The 17,867-nt window shown below is 44.8% G+C and overlaps 1 protein-coding gene across 3 annotated transcripts in view; it reads left to right on the plus strand.

Moving 5' to 3' along the window:
* The window catches only part of LOC116947773 (regulator of G-protein signaling 7-like), a 133,628-nt gene that overhangs the window by 73,263 nt on the left and 42,498 nt on the right, over window positions 1-17,867 (plus strand). For all 3 annotated transcript variants that reach the window (XM_032963908.2, XM_032963906.2, XM_032963907.2), the window contains exons 4-6: window positions 1,229-1,279; window positions 4,084-4,190; window positions 16,192-16,243. In XM_032963908.2, coding sequence (XP_032819799.1) covers window positions 1,229-1,279; window positions 4,084-4,190; window positions 16,192-16,243 — 210 coding nt within the window. The remainder of the gene's footprint in view (window positions 1-1,228; window positions 1,280-4,083; window positions 4,191-16,191; window positions 16,244-17,867) is intronic.

The following is a 17,867-nucleotide window of genomic DNA, read 5'->3' on the forward strand; positions in this document are numbered from 1 at the left end:
CCTCTGTCCACCCAGCAGTATGATTGGATTCACCACAGTTAGTCGATCGGCAGGCCACGTGTGGTGGGGTAAAGCTTGGGTACTCCCACTTCCAACATGTCTGCTCAGCGTGGCAGAGTATACCAAACACCCTCTAGAGCTCCGTCTAGTGGCAGCCCTTCTACCAGCAGCAGCTTAAGCAAGCAATTTCAGGTCTGCACCTGTATCTCTGATATGGGTGGAAGCCAGTCTGCACTGAAACGCCTGGTAACCCTATTCTTCAGGGCAATTCAGTGCATTTACGAAGCAATGCTGCAAAGCATGTTGTAAATCCTCGAGAAGTCAGACTGTTATATCGCAAGGTATTGAGAGATGGTGAGATGGCTTGGAGAGGCCTTCATCCAGCAGTGGAACTGATCGTGGCTTCTGATGATGACAATGATGATGAATATTTTTTCTGCTACAAGGCAATGTTAACGATTAATTCGTGAATTATTCTAATACGTGATTATGAGAAAAAAAAACCCAGGATGTATGGACATTACAGATCTTGTGGCAAAGGTAAGCTGTCATGTATGTCAATCAAAACAATTATCCACAGTGAAATTACAAAAAAAGTAATGTTCATTCTATATTAAGGTCCAGATCTCCCTTGTGACAGATATATTACATTTCCAACAGCTCTCACCTGGATAAACAAAGCAATTTGAATGGAAATTGAGTGATATATGCACAAGCACTGCCTTCTGGGTACATTTTAATATCGGAGTCTAGTTTGTAATATGGAAAAGGCGAAGGTGCAGCCCCTGGAATGGGCTTCATCACGCCAATGTTGAGAGAAGGGCCTCCTCTATAGGGAGCTCTCCCCACCCCCCCCCCCCTCTGGAGGATAGTTTGGCCTACTCTGCAACACTGGTCAGACGTTCTGAAAGAGGGTTACCCACACTTAACCCCAATCTGATCGACTAGCTCTAGTGAACCCCTTTACATCGCTGGGTGGACAGAGGCGGTGGTGGAGGGGGTGGGTGGAGGGGGTGGATTTAAGAAACTTGCCCCACTCTATCAACTGCCACGCCAAGGAGATTTAACCGGCGACCTCTGGATCGCACAAGTCCATTGCTGCTGACCATTAACATCACGGAAGCATCCTGATGTGGATATGATCGTATGAAACACATTGCAGCGATCCACACGTGAAGTTTGTACGGATTTTTTTTTTAGTGTGGCTCTTGTTTGTTGCACCTTACAGGGGCAGATATCATCCAATGGCTCATGAAAAACCTCAGCATCGAAGACCAAGGTATGTGCATTGAACCTCCACTCCGATCCCCAAGCTCGCCCCCACACTCGCGCACCTCCCTCTCCCTGCCCTCGTGCCTCCCCGCATGCTCTTCTCTTTTTCTACGAACAATATTTCTAAACAACCAAGAAAAAAACAACGACGTTCAAATGGAATTAGATACGTGCTGAAAGACGCGGGGAGGGTAGGAGGGAAGGTTGGAATATTTTGCATGTGAATGTGTTTGAACGTGGGTGTTTTATGCAGAAAAGAAATACGGATTAAGAATACTGTGGCTCTATGGAATTTGTGTGCGAGTTTGTGGGGAGCGGTGGTGCAGTTGTTTGAATCCAATCTACGTATCACGCAAACTCCGGTCATCTTCGCAGCGGCTTTTGGCTAACAATCGAACAAAGAAGGTCACTGCATCGCGTCCTTTCAGATGCGCTTCTGGGGCCGTCTGGAACGCTCTCCTTCTGTGATTCGGAAGCCACTGGAGCTATGTACTTTTACATTTTCTTTAGAACTGCTTGTTGTTGTTTTTAGTTTGTTTTCCTTCCCCCGCCACTTGAATTAGCACGGTTGGCTACGTACGGTGCGAAAGAAGTTCAACATGCGTACATCGCTATTTAATTAATTATGTACATGTGTGAAGAAACCCAACGACACAGATTCGATGCCTGGCACCATCAGTAACCGGTGGAATCTGAACCTGTCATGGGCTGCGGGATTTGGACCATTCACCTCTACATTGCCCAGCGAACTCGCTTTCGCTGGGCAATGTCACACTACCCATATGAACTGAACAACGTACATTTTACCAGGTAAGGCCCACTGAGCTATATAGCTCTTTTTCAGAAGCAACCTGGCCACAGATGGTAGCTCAACGTAGTGGCATATCATGTGCAAATGTATAGCAGCCAGATATTATGAACGCATGTTTCTAAATGTGGAGAGAAAAAAGCAAAGGCGTCAGGCACGTGATCGAACCGACGACCTCCTAACATCTCGCCACCGTAGCGCCAAGTATATACATACGCTCGAATGTCGGACACTTAATTTTCAACAGCTTTTGAAGACGAAAAAGCTGCTGCTGCTACGTTTGAATAATTTTATTGATTTCACTGCGCTGTATTAAAATACCATTCTGGAAGGGAGAGAGAAAGAGAGTGCTCAAGATCAACATTTATGTGTGTGCTTCACAGCCCTCCCGGCCTCACGGTCCATTACACGCGTGGACAATAACGGGGTCGTTGTAGGTCAGAGGTTACAAAAAAATGCGGGGTCCTGATCTTTGTGTCCTCCTTTCCTGCATTGATCGCAGCGGTAGCTGTGGGAAATTGTACACGAAATCGCATCGATACGGCACAAATGACAAAACGGTGCATATAGTCTGGTGGGGTAGGGTGGGAGCCGGAGCCGTAACTCGGGACAAACACCGATGTTTGAGTTCATTCTGACATTAATTGCAATTGACTTGTGCAACTCAATTTAGAGCGCCATGACTTTAGGACGCTGCTGAGGTTGTTTCAGAAGACGGTAACACGAGATTCCGTTGAGTAAATGAAATGGAATTAAGTGCTGGGTTGCACAATGCGCGCAGCCCTGGGAAGGAGCAAGTGGGAACTCGTGACCCGTCTGTAAGTACTAGGGGCAATGTAGTAAAAGTCTGGTGTTTACTGTTCATAACTGCAAGCCTCTCTAAAGGGGCTCTGTAATTGCTGTCTGTTTGTCGAGGCATCAGGCAGCGAGGGAGCAGATTGCGAAGGGTTTGAATGGTCAAATATCACTGCAGACCACTAACACTGTACAGCGTCATGGCCACTCAGTGTACGGTACAATACAATTGTAAAACACAGTACGGTTGCCACCTCTGGGGTACAGAAATCAGGACGTATCATGGGAAGATTAATATTTCAGAAAACCGGAAGAGGGGAGAATTACGTACAAATTAATTGTCTCGAGTGATGTACTGCTACTCACCCAAGAAAATGGATGGACCGGGGAACCCCACCCCGGAATCAGCCTTGTATAGTTGTATATTGGGGACATGCTGAGCATGCCTATGATGACATTCCTCTAAATGTGCCCGATCTCATCAGATCTTGGAAGCTAAAGCAGCCTGGTTAATGATTGGATGTGAGACTGCCTGGTAATCGCAGGTGTTGTGAGTTTTAAGTACGAGGCTGTAATGGGTGGCGAGATGGGGGATGGTCAGTGCCACTCTCTTGTGTGCGTGGGTTTCCTCTTGGGCATTGTCAGCTGGGCCAGCCAAAACCCCAGGCTTTTAGGGGCTGCAACCCCAAAGCATTCGGTCTTTTGAGGAATACTGCCCCTCCAAAGATAAACAGATAAATGCTGCTCAATATTGTTAAAATGCAATACTGTAGCACAATTGTAAATCTCATCGGGTAATTTGGTAATTATTCAAGGTAATATGGTCAGAGAATCACACCGTGTGTGGCGACCCAGTTTTGTGCGTCTAACATTCAATTGGGCTTGCTCGTTTTCAACATTGGTTTAGCTCCGCAATTCGCGCATCGCATTCGTATGGTATACATTAAACCACCGATACATGTTGAACTTCTTTCGCACCGTACGTAGCCAACCGCGCTAATCGGCGATGCGGGGTGGGGAAGGAAGCAATGGCAAGGCAAAATGTACAAAGAAGACCCCCCCACCCCACCCAAAAACTACAACATCCCCCGGCCCCCTTCCATCTCACTTAACCGGTGGCCCTGACTGTCAGCGCTTCGATGAACGTGACGTCTGCCACTGCCTCCTCCGTTGTCCTCTCCCCCTCCCTCGTGTGTCCCGTCGCCCAGCCGAGGCCCTGCACCTGGGCTCATTGATTGCGGCGCACGGCTATTTCTTTCCCATCTCCGAGCACGTCCTCACGCTCAAAGACGACGGCACCTTCTACCGATTTCAGGTCAGGAGTCGCCGCATTAATCAGTATGCTTGCTGGGACCTTACGCCTTTACTCTCTCTCTCTCGTTCTCTCTGTCCCACCTCTCTCTCTCATTTGTATGTTTAGGCAGCGGTTTTTTTTACACCTCTGACAAGAAGATATGAGCAGGGAAGGCTTTCCTGAGTAGCCATTTACGCCTCTTGTGATTTCCCCCCCCACTCCCCCAACTCGTGATTCGATGAATTTTGAGATGATGATTTAATGAAATAATATTTGTTTACGTTGTTGTAAACATAGCACCACTGGTGGCTTGCAGAGGTCGTGGGAGTGAATTATGGGAACCAAACAAATCTTACATAATCAATTCTCGCGCGCATGATTAACGCGCACGCTGCGAGAGTGACGATCGATTGTAATCGATGAATTGATGCTTCGTTACATGCCTGCCTTGAAAAGGCATTTGCCCAGGGTTGCTTCAAGGGGTCCTCAGCAACGCTCACATTGAAAGTCAGTGCATTGGCACAGCAGCCTCCAAGACGCCTGCTGGGTTTGGCGGTAAACACGTCAAAGAGCTGTGTTGCTGTAGAGCCATTTGCGCATATAACAACCACGGATAAAAAAAAAACAGCACTGTTCAGTCGGCGTTATTAAGTTCGGTTGAAGGTGAAAACATATCGCTGAGACTTGCCACGCATGCATCGAATGCTAGTCACCTGTAATATGTATGTATATATGTGACAGTATTTATGTGTAGGCGGGCATCATGTTTCCACGTGCGCTTTATCCGCAATATCCTGCTTACTGTGGATGTGGTGGCACCTAACGTTCATTGTTTATATCTCTAAATCTAGGAAATAACCTTCTCGGCCGCTTCATATGAACGCGTAAACTTCTGCTTAGCCTCACTTTCTCGCATTTTTTTTCTCCAAAAACACATTTTGAAACGTGAAAATATGGTGTGAGTAATAATATAATAATGGCAAAAAAATAAAATGTTGGTAGTTGTTGTTGCATGCTGCTATGCCAGCACCTCATGAATTATGGATCAAGGGAACATCCAATTTAAGAACTATTTATTTTTCCAGGCATTGTACACAAATAAATAAAAAAGCAAGGAAATAATGAAACTAATAGATAATGGCACCAGTACAATTATTCCGTTTCGTCCAGGCGTATTTATTTATTATTTCTCCACAGCGGGAGAGACCGTGGATGCCTGCATTGTCAGCGTTTCTTAAGCGATTAAAGGAGCTAAAAACACACACACACACACAAGGAAATTAAACGGCCGCGGGGAGAGGGGATTTAAAAGCCGAAGAGTATTTTTTTGTTGCATCGGCATCGAACAGATGACCATTGTCCCGCAAATACACGACACGCAGATGTGAAACTGTTCAATAAATATGCTGCGGTTCCCTCGATTGAGTCCAGCAAAATGCCTGAGTCTCGACATTCACTTGAGTCTCTTTGTTTTTTTTGTTACAGAGGATCTTACTTAAGATGTTTGCCCAATTCCTTTCAGAATATATATTTTTTAAACCCGCACTTTCCCCAACAGTCTGTTGAAGGCCATATGGGAGTCTTTATGTTTTTGTATTTCATGCATGTGCACCCGATGTAATGGGCATATAAATTAATAATTTGACACGAAGGCTTTCGCGACCAATATGATTCATAATTAAGGTTTGTTGGGTTAGATCGCTTAAGTATAAATGTGTCGTTAACCCGTCACCACCCGACACAGCCCATTGGCACAAAACCTGCCAATTGGCACATCTTGTTGACACGACAAACCTTACTAATTGGCTGTGTCGGGTGGCGGCGGGTTAACAACACATTTATACTCACGTGATCTAACCCCAAAAAACCTTTTATGAATAAATTAATAATCCCTACAACCAGCGTAAGAGTCTGGAAATCATAAACGTCCAATCCCTTGTATTTTTTGTCTTGATTAATTTGTTGTGTTGCGGATAATCGGTAAACAGGTTACGTGCCATTCTAAACTTACATATGCGCACTGATGGTAAAGTTCAGCTAGACGTGTGTGTGTGAGTGAGCTATGATTGGGAACCAGCAGAGGTTTTAAAAACACACAAGGGGCCTCTTATTTTACATTTCTCCAGATAAGTCGTAAAATGTAATACGTCTGTTACCCTAAAATAAAAAAATAACACCGCCCCGCGCAATATGTCCGTGCGTATCAGTCCGCAGCATGTTCGTACTCGCCCATTGTGAATGAAAAAAAGTATCAAATAAAAACCGTGATAAATTGCAGCAATTGTACATTCCAAAATAGCAACGTGTCAAGATTTTAGATGCTCACGATTTTTTTTTATAATAAAAGTTTTACATATATAAAATTGGCCGGCGTAAGAACAAACCCTGCCAAGTTTAGCGGATTGTAACTTAAAATACTAATTTTAGCCTTTAGAAAAAAAATCTTCTATTTATAAATCCTCGCGGTGAATAATATGATATCAGCCACTGGAAATAACGGTGCTCCTGGAAACGGCGAGATACGCCCCTGAATTTTAACGTCAGCGAATTTCACTCTAACATTATCACCGCAGGTGGCTCTTGATATGCGAGTGAAGGTGGAGGGAGGATTTTAACCCCTTAGATTGATCTCTCTTGCCGCTGCAGCTGGCCAATTTTAAACGCGTTTGTAAAATGCTTTGAAGAATGCATGAGCGAAAGAGCATATTTATTGCATTTCACGATAGTTTAACGGTTACAATACCATATTGTTGGTTCTTTCGGTAAAGTCGCTTAGAAGGGAAACAATTAAATAATACAATATAAAACATTAAAATTCTCACGACGTTTCGACTGCAACACAAGCAATCATCATCAGGTGTGAAAACCACGCCAAGAATTTTTTTGAAAAAAGTGGCGTTTTTTTTTACGTTGCACCACGGAGAGCGATTTGGCAGTTATTCAGATGGACGAGTCCATCTATGTTCGGAAAAGAGGAGGGGGGAGACGAAAACAATGGATGTGGTCTGAAAGCCATCGTCAGCGTGAACAATCAATTAAGACCCGAAATGGTTTATAAAATCCTTCCAATGATTGCTAAGCCAGAATCCATCTTCTCGGTTGAAATTGTCTCTGTGTTTGTATATGTGGATAGCCTCATGAACGAATCTCTCATGGTATCCAGATGGCTTGCAGAGAACCTCTGTCTTGGAGAAGTCAATGTCATGTAAGCCTACTGAATTATAACAGTGATCTGCCACGGCCGAGGTGTTGGTCCTACCGTGTTTTAGGTCTGCTTTGTGTTCACAGATGCGGTCCGAGACATGTAGTTTGGTCTCTCCAATGTAACTACTACCACAGAGGCAACTTAGTTTGTAGACGCCAGGGTACTGTATGTCCGGAATCACATATTTTACAGACGGAACCAGATCAGGGATTTTATGTAATGTGTTGAATCGGACCTGGATTTTGTGTTTATTCAAGATTTTGGAGATCTTTTTTGTGATCCCCGCAATGTAGGGTAAAGTTATGGTTTTGAATGGCTCCTCAAGAGGGTCCTTCTTCATGTTTGGAGTGATAGCTTTGCAGATTGTGTAGTCGGAGTAACCATTAGCCTTAAGAGCTTGGTGTACGTGCTTGAGTTCACTGGCTATGTGTTCCTGGTCGGATATGCATTGGGCTCTATGGTGCAGAGTCGTGATGAGGGAATTCTTCTGGGACGGATGGTGGTGGGAATACGGTTTCAGGTAAGCATCCGTATGGGTATCTTTCCTGTAGACAGAGTGGCTCATTGAACCATCAGGTCTCTTTTTATTAGGACATCCAAAAAAGGTAGCTTGCCATCTTTTTCGACTTCCATGGTAAATCTGATGGCTGGGTGTATGGAATTGATGTGGTCGAGGAAGTGGTCTAGAACAGGCCGGCCATGTGGCCAGATGACAAAGGTGTCATCCACGTACCTTTTCCATAAGGTTGGGCGCAGAGTGGCAGTCTGGATGGCGTCAGGTCTCAAATGTCTCCATGAAAATGTTGGCTACAACCGGAGATAGGGGGGAGCCCATTGGGGTGCCCTCAGTTTGTTTGTAGAAAGTTCCATTCCAAGTGAAGTATGTATTGGTTAAGCAGTGTCTCACCAGGGCAGGTACCTCAGTGTTTAGTCCTTGATGAACCAAGACTTCAATTACTGCGATGGTGTCAGGTACAGGAACTTTGGTGAATAAGGAAACTACATGAAAACTGACAAGCTGGTCGTCTGGGGACAGGGAAATACCCTTGATTGTCGATACCAGGTGAGTAGAATTTTGTACCGCAGAGGTGGTTTTTCCAGACAGAAAACGAGCCAGTTTGTTGGTGGGGGAGTTGATAGTAGAGATGATGAGACGAAGGGGTGTATCTACTTCATGTATCTTTGGTAATCCGTTTAATCTTGGTGGCCTGGCAGCAGAAGGTTTCAATGAGAACTGTTTGGTTTGATCAATTAATGCGGTTGAATCAGAAATGATTTTGTTGGTTTGTATGACGAGGCTGTTGGTGGGATCTCTTTTTATTTTTGTATAGCTGCCATCGCTGAGTAATTTTTGAATTTTGTTGTTATATTCGATTTTATCCATGATGACAGTGGCATTGCCCTTGTCGGCTGAGAGGATGACAATGTCATCCCTCTTTTTAATTTATATAATTCAAAACGCTCATCTTTGCTGAGGTTGCTAGCTGGCATCTTAGCGTTTTTGAGGGTTGCAGCGATTTCAGATCTTGCTACGTCTGCAGCGATGTGACCCAGGCCTTTGAGAGCCACGTCTACTTGGGCAATTATATCATTAACTGGTATGTGTTTAGGTGTGACTGCAAAGTTTATCCCTTTAGCTAAAACGGATTTCAGACCATCAGAAATAGAACTGTTACTGCGATTAATTACGACTTTGTTAACGTCTAGCTTTTTGGTGTGTGGGTCCGGTCTTTTTTTGGAGAGGAGGTGAAATTTGGAAATCAGGTTGTCCTTACATTTAGTCGGCATAGTGGCAGCTGAAGAGGCAGTCATTGTCTACTTGTTCCCAATCCGATGTGGACATTGTTGCCGTCAATGAAAAGTGTGATTTGTAAAGTGTCTTGTCTAACTGATCTAGTTCGGTGCATATAAGTCTATCTCCAGTTGTAGCCAACATTTTCATGGAGACATTTGAGACCTGACGCCATCCAGACTGCCACTCTACGCCCAACCTTATGGAAGAGGTACGTGGATGACACTTTTGTCATCTGGCCACATGGCCGGCCTGCTCTAGACCAATTCCTCGACCACATCAATTCCATACACCCAGCCATCAAATTTACCATGGAAGTCGAAAAAGATGGCAAGCTACCTTTTTTGGATGTCCTAATAAAAAAGAGACCTGATGGTTCAATGAGCCACTCTGTCTACAGGAAAGCTACCCATACGGATGCTTACTTGAAACCGGATTCCCACCACCATCCGTTCCAGAAGAATTCCCTCATCAAGACTCTGCACCATAGAGCCCAATGCATATCCGACCAGGAACACATAGCCATTGAACTCAAGCACATACACCAAGCTCTTAAGGCTAATGGTTACTCCGACTACACAATCTGCAAAGCTATCACTCCAACCATGAAGAAGGACCCTCTTGAGGAGCCATTCAAAACCATAACTTTACCCTACATTGTGGGGATCAAAAAAATGATCTCCAAAATCTTGAATGCTTGTCAGTTTTGATGTAGTTTCCTTATTCACCAAAGTTCCTGTACCTGACACCATCGCAATCATTGAAGACTTGGTTCATCAAGGACTAAACACTGAGGTACCCCCCCTGGTGAGACACTGCTTAACCAATACATACTTCACTTGGAATGGAACTTTCTACAAACAAACTGAGGGCACCCCAATGGGCTCCCCCTTATCTCCAGTTGTAACCAACATTTTCATGGAGACATTTGAGACTGACGCCATTCAGACTGCCACTCTGCGCCCAACCTTATAGAAGAGGTACGTGGATGACACTTTTGTCATCTGGCCACATGGCCGGCCTGCTCTAGACCAATTCCTCGACCACATCAATGCCATACACCCAGCCATCAGATTTACCATGGAAGTCGAAAAAGATGGCAAGCTACCTTTTTTGGATGTCCTAATAAAAAAGAGACCTGATGGTTCAATGAGCCACTCTGTCTACAGGAAAGCTACCCATACGGATGCTTACCTGAAACCGGATTCCCACCACCATCCGTCCCAGAAGAATTCCCTCATCAAGACTCTGCACCATAGAGCCCAATGCATATCCGACCAGGAACACATAGCCAGTGAACTCAAGCACGTACACCAAGCTCTTAAGGCTAATGGTTACTCCGACTACACAATCCGCAAAGATATCACTCCAACCATGAAGAAGGACCCTCTTGAGGAGCCATTCAAAACCATCACTTTACCCTACATTGTGCGGATCACAAAAAAGATCTCCAAAATCTTGAATGAACACAAAATCCAGGTCCGATTCAACACATTACATAAAATCCCTGATCTAGTTTCGTCTGTATAATATGTGATTCCGGACATACAGTACCCTGGCGTCTACAAACTAAGTTGCCTCTGTGGTAGTAGTTACATTAGAGAGACCAAACGACATGTCTCGGACCACATCTGTGAGCACAAAGTAGACCTAAAACACGGTAGGACCAACACCTCGGCCGTGGCAGATCACTGTTATAATTCAGTAGGCTCACATGACATTGACTTCTCCAAGACAGAAGTTCTCTGCAAGCCATCTGGCTAGCATGAGGGATTCTGTCATGAGGCTATCCCAGACATGTTAAATTGCCTTGCAAATAAATGCTTTGCTACATGTTAAAGGCCAAATCCTTTCATGTAATGATTTTTACATGTCATTTATATTAGTTCACACAAACACTCCATCCATCTGTTCCTGGCCCAGCCCCTCTCTCAAATTTTAGAACCCATTGTGGCCCGCGAGTCAAAAAATTTGCCCACCCCTGGGCTATCCACATATACAAACACAGAGACAATTTCAACCGAGAAGATGGATTCTGGCTTAGCAATCATTGGAACGATTTGATAAACCATTTCGAGTCTTAATTGATTGTTTACGCTTACGGTGGCTTTCAGACCGCATCCATTAATTTCGTCTCCCCCCTCCTCTTTTCCGAACATAGATGGACTCGTCCATCTGAATAACTGCCAAATCGCTCTCCGTGGTGCTAACGTTAAAAAAAGCACTACTTTTTTCAAAAAATGTATTGCTGTGGTTTTCACACCTGATGATGATTGCTTGTGTTGCAGTCGAAACGTCGTGAGAATTTTTGTTTTATATTTTTATTATTATATTGTTTCCCTTCTACATGACTTTACCGAAAGAACCAAGAATATGAATCCCTGCAGTCACGAAAGCTTGAAATAAAATGTTACAATACCAGTTTGCAATGTGTGTGCATGTGTATGTGGGCACGCCAGTGACGATTATCTGAGCCGGTCCTGGGCCTCCCCTAGGTCGACTCAGCCTCAAATGATTTCCTGGTGTGGTGTGTAAACATCGCCGCTGGGGAGACAAAGGCGGCCGGGTGTGGTGTTGGCCACCCACCCCCTCGTGCGCCGTGCCGGTCTTCATAAGTGCTCGCTAACAGCGCTTTCCCTAACAATCTGTTAAGGCTATACGGGGGATCATTGTCTATTGTGTGCGGGCTAAAACGCAGGAAGTTGGCACAGTGGGGCGCACAGGTGGTGCATCTGTCAGCCATCAGAGGCGGTCAACCCATCATAACACCTGGCTCTGTCCCGTGACCTCCTGCCACCAGCGAGTCTTCCACATTTCACGTGGTTTCAAAGTTCACCTAGCCTGGTACAAGCGGTGTGATAACGCTACCGCCACTTATAGTGGCGAACGGCGGCCGTTGTTGTGGTTGTGTATGTGTGAGAAGCGGTGGAGTTATGATGTCGCGCACTTGGCTACATTGCAGAGCAACAACTGCAATTTCACATTCAGGTGGTCAAGCCAGACAACCGCGTCAGGAGCAGTGGAGTGTATCATCGCCGTGATGTCTCCTTCGTATTTGTGGATCGGGGCATTGCGTCGTTTTACGTTGCATAGTCTGTTCTCGATGGCCACATTTGCATGCTACTGGAGAGTTTTAAATTTTCTATTTGTGCATCAGGTATCCGCATCTGCCATGGTTTGTGCAGTTTGGCTCATCGTTAAATGAGTACATCGGGAGTGGAGAGACATAGACGACTGGATTTGGTGCTGACCACACAGCCCCATCAATTTGTGCTGGCCTTAACAGGTGCTCTATAACGGTAGTGGCTGCCATGATCTATAATGCTAAAAACTCGACATTTCAGGCATTGACCTTGCTTCATAGCATCCCCAATGAAGAAGGGCTATTGCCTGAAACATCGCCTATCATACATTTTTTATTTTACGGCAGTGTTATTGACAAATGTGTTGAGTAACCCAAAGACCTCTGTTATGGAAAATATGTTGAGTGTTTTGTTATTTGGGCGAGGTGCACTACTGCCAACGTAGCAGCATCACCAAATAATTTCGTTCACATGCTTCAATGTATCTGTGATTATTATATTATTACTAAAATGAGAATATTAGTAATTAATAATATAATTTGATTATCAGTCCTTTGTTAACCCACTGCTGGAAGTAACACTCCCTACTCCATGTTGTTCATGTGGATTATTTGACCATACTTCACCACGCTGGTTAGCGTGGTTGGTGAAGTTGGAGTGGTAGGACACAGGCAAGGCTGGGTTCAATTCCCCAAATCGCTGTATCATTACACATTGCTCATCGTGCAATAAAGACGTTACAAAAATGTAATTTAATTTTTTTTCAATGGCAAAAAGAAAAGAAGACACGCCATCTACGAAATATCGCCGTGCTCATTTATAAACGCATCACGGTGCTAAATTTCCTCGCGGCGGATTTACGCCGACTTTAATGTGCTTAAAAAATATCTCAGGCTTCCATGCGCACATGCTCGGTGTGATAATTCACGGGGCTCCTGCAGCACATGAAAAGGCTATTTTGTTCAACGCGTTTTTGTCTTCGGCACTATCCTCCTCCGGTCAGCTCGACTGGAGTCATCCACGATACACCCCCATTCTCAACCATAACTCATCTTCCCCAAGTGACCAGTTGGTTATTGGTAACATCGATTCTATATAATGAATGCGGTTAATCAGACGGTGGCTCGAGGTTGGTTTATTCATTCCTGGAGGGCTCGGGGCTTATTGTTAAAGTGTGGTTGAAGCACACTGTGTGCGCGTGCTCCGCACAGCCCTCTTGTGTCAATCACGAACGTGGGAAACTCTCCCGTGTGTGTTGTCAGGTTGTGCCCCATGCTGTTTGGTGGCTTTTCATTTGCCTTGGTTTCGCTGCTCGTGCTCGGGAGCTGCCTTAAGAAACTGAACCGAATTGCGGAAACAGGCGCTTCCCCGGCGCGCTGAGCGAAACGTCGGGCATCGCGGCGCCGAACAAAACGCGGGCGCAATCCGAAAACGCGCCGGAGAGCTGCGCAGCAGCACAACCGCGAGATAAAAACCAACGCAGTGGGTACGAATGTAGACGTTTTATCAATTAAAAGGCATGGCACGACGCATAGAAGCACCGATTTAGAATCGATGCATATGCTCACGATATACACTTTCAATCGTGCACGCGAAAGTCAATTGTTTAACTTTGATTCAATTTATATACGCGCGTGATAATACGCCGTGCCGGTACGCTCGTTCTGACGGAGCAAATCTGAATGAAGGCCTCGCCACGCCGGTCGTAGGGGTGTTTGACCATACTTCACCGCGCACGAAGAGATATTCCATCGTAAGGGATCTTTCAGTCAGGCGGAATATTAAAACTAATTAATAGGATTTTTTTATTAATATTCTGGTTAGCGCAGAATCTTGACTTAAAGCAGGAATACATAGTCTATGGGTCTTCCGAAAGACCCATAGACTTTGGTTAGCACAGGTTGATGAAGTGGGGGTGGGTGGGGTGGGGGGACCCAGGACCAACTGAGGCATCGCTCGCCACGTGGTGTAAGTCGCAGGCGGGAATCAAACCCGGGACGGAATCTCGTACCTCCTGGGTTGTTAATACGGCGCTCAGCGTGGCGCTCAACGTGGCATTGACTGACGCTGGTGTGCGCGTGCTGACTTCAATTGAAAGCGCGGGATTGGTCTTCCTGTCCGTCGTAAATTGAAGTGTGCTGCTGGTGGAAATTAGCTCCGGAACCGGAGGGATCCCATTGTTCCACCCGCTGGCATTGAGTGCACGGTTCAGTACCTGTGTTAGTCACAATGATTGCCACCCACGGAGAGGAACTGCATTCTGTTGAGACAGAACATCCTCGCACCAAATTGACGTTAAGTATAACGTGTTGCCTCCCTCTCTTGTTTTTTTTTTAACGACGCTGAATCAACTCCGCGCCCCCCGCTGTGTTTGGCAAAGATGTTGGTTGGGAGGCGAAGTGATTGTAGTGTGAGCGTCGTGCGGGCGTTGTGCGAACGTCGTGTGAGTATCGTGCGGGCATCGTGCGGGCGTTGTGCGCGGGTTATGCGGGCGTCGTGTGAGCGTCGTGCGGGTGGCAGAGCCATCGCGTGTATCCGTGGCAAGATTGATACAAGCGGCAGGTCCAGCATGGGCGGCGGAATTTGAGGTTTTCCCCGAACGGTACAAGCAATACACGAAGCCGTGCAGCCACGAGCAGTCATATAAACGGAGAGTTGTTTTCTGCACATCAGAGAATCGGATTTGAAATCTGTTTTGAAAACTCACAATATGGAGCGAGTGGTGTGTCCTATTTTGCTTGCTTCTGGAGTGTGTGGTGTGATTTATCCAATAACTGAAGGTAAATGCTTATCAAGATGCTATAAAAAATACTATACGAATAATAGCAATTTATAGCCCCTTATCAAGCCACTGCTGGATGAACGTCTCCCAACACTGTGTCAGTCTTGCGGGTTGTTGACCATACTTTCCCATACTGGTCAGTGAGGGTTGGTTAAGGAGGTACCCAGAAATGGTCAGATGTTACTCGCCACTGATATCGTTTTCATGACCGGGAGTCGAACTAACTGGGTTCGTAGTGCAGTGCACTATGAGGTCCTCCCCAAGTCGTCGCTCCATCTCCTGTGATAATCCACACAGTACCTTGTGCAACGCACACGACCTGTTTTCATCACTCCATCTCCTCGATGGATGGACTTTGGGATGCTCCGCCGTCACTATTGCTGACCATCGTACATCGTAGCGACATGTCTTCAGACATTGTAGTAACATTTCACTTGGCAAGACCCGCATTAATAATTACTAAAATAATGACCTGCCCAAGCCAAATCACTCTTCTTTAGGTCGTTTGAGCGATGTCACGAACTAATCTTCGTATGTTTTCAAATCCATGTGTTTTCTCATTCTGTCTCTCAAGCAATACCTTCCAGTAACTTGCAAAATGAGCAGCGATCATCGCAAATTTGTTATTAGTTTTCTGTAATTGATATCACAGGCCGATCGCGATCGCGCACACCATCATATTTCCATGGAAGGCCATGTTTCGCCGTCACTGGTGAATGGATGCAAGTAGCAGAAGGAGCATTGGCGGTGCCTTAATTGTTTCGAGCATTTCAATCGAGTGCAGGTCATAGCAGGAATTGAACCCATGACCCCGTGCTGCAGGAGGGCAATGATTTATCCACAATAAGCCACTGAAATTGGATTCAAAGCTGAGGAATTCTGTCTCGCCGTTAGGTGTGCACTTGAAAGCGAAAAGGATTTCTTACATGCCAATTAAAAGAAATCTAGTTTTTGTAGTAGCTGGTTTTTTTTTTACCTACCCTACTTGTTGAAAATGTCCATTAAAAAGTCTCCATCAGGAAAATGAACCAGTGCTAAAATTAGAGCCGGGCATTGATCGTCATGAAGGTTGTACACGTGACCTGGCTAACATGTGTTATGATTTGCCAATTATCTTCATGAATGAAAATAAAACGTGCGGAACTTTGTGTATCCAACAGACGCCATACTTTTGGCCATCGAACTGTTGGGAGCCAGAAAATATGGACTACGGTAAGTGTGGCTTGTCATTTTAATATGACAGTAATAATCATTTTTATTTAAAGCTTTCGTGACTGCAGGGATTCATATTCTTGGTTCTTTCGGTAGAAGTCACGTAGAAGGGAAACAATAAAATAATAAAAATATAAAACAATAAAATTCTCACGACATTTCGACTGCAACACAAACAATCATCATCAGGTGTGATAATAATTTTCATCATCATTATCATCGTCGTCACCGCTTGGCTCTTTTTCACTGAACCAGCATCTGAAGTTTGAGTATTATCCTCCATCTTATATACAGTATTGTGGGTTTCACCCCTGGGTGACCCAGTTTCTTAAAGTATTAGACATCATATTAGACAAACATTACAATTGGCGATCCTCCTAATTACGTATTGATATTCAGCGAGGCCTATCCTGGGTAAATAAAGAACATATTTCCATTAAATACTGAGCCATGGTGAGCAATATTACATATCTCTGGAGCTATTGAAGGAAGACACAAAGGACCAACCCAAAGTGCCCCCTGTAAATGCGGAATGCGTTCTCTCTTTTGGAATGGCGCAGAACTCACAAATTTTATGGGCTGCCCCTGAGTCTGCGGACCAGAGGTCACTTGAAAGGATCTCAGAAATAGCTCTTTGATATCTGCTTCCAATGGATTATTTGTCTTATGACGTGACAGCAATAAGCACAATATGGAAAAAATTGGCGAAAATTATTTAGTTTTATTTTTTTTAAAGTGCCACTACAAGAGGAGACCAATGTTTTTGGGAGGTCTTTTCTTGAATGAACATTGTTGTGGAACCATCTATTTGACTGCAGGTTACGTTTATTCAGAATTATCCCCATGGGTTTTGTGATCCTCAAGTGAAGGCGGCATGTGCGTCGCAATCGGCATTTTGTTTTCCCACGTGATTGAGAGCTCCGTTGGTGACTTTCAACACTCGCGACGTTACTCTCTAATTAAAAACATAAACCACGACATGCGACTTCGTAGGACGGTATATCAACTTACACGTATTGATGAGATATAGATACCAATATGGGACCTTTCTTGCCAGTATCAAAATATAACATTAGGTTTTACCCATTCTGGTAATTAAACAGGAGGTGTTAAGATATTCTTGGTTCTTCGGTAGTCACGTAGAAGGGAAACAATAAAATAATAAAATATAAAACAATACAATTCTCACGACGTTTCGACTGCAACTCAAGCAAGCATCATCAGGTGTTTCCCTTCTACGTGACTTTACCGAAAGAACCAAGAATATGAATCCCTGCAGTCACGAAAGCTGGAAATCAGGTGTTAAGATGTTAAAACAAACATAATCATTTTTCAAGGAATCCTGTCTGCATTAACCACACGTACTTGTGGTGAACATGCAAACAAAAAAAACATGCTCTGATAATTTTCAGATCATATAGTATATGCATCGTCTTTGCAACTGATTGGTCTACACCAGAGATAGCTTTCTTTTGAGCCTAGTCTCACAGTGGTCATGTCGGTCTGTTTGTCCAAACTCTACCACGCTGGTTTGGTGAAAGCGGAGAGCAATGACAACAGGAGCGTAAGAAGCACGGTCCAACAACATAGTTTGCTTCACTGCACTCCCTACCACGCGCAGCCT

This window comes from Petromyzon marinus, chromosome 31, assembly GCF_048934315.1.
Source record: "Petromyzon marinus isolate PM22_M1 ecotype Great Lakes invasive population chromosome 31, UKy_Petmar_22M1.pri1.0, whole genome shotgun sequence".
Lineage (NCBI taxonomy): Eukaryota > Metazoa > Chordata > Hyperoartia > Petromyzontiformes > Petromyzontidae > Petromyzon > Petromyzon marinus.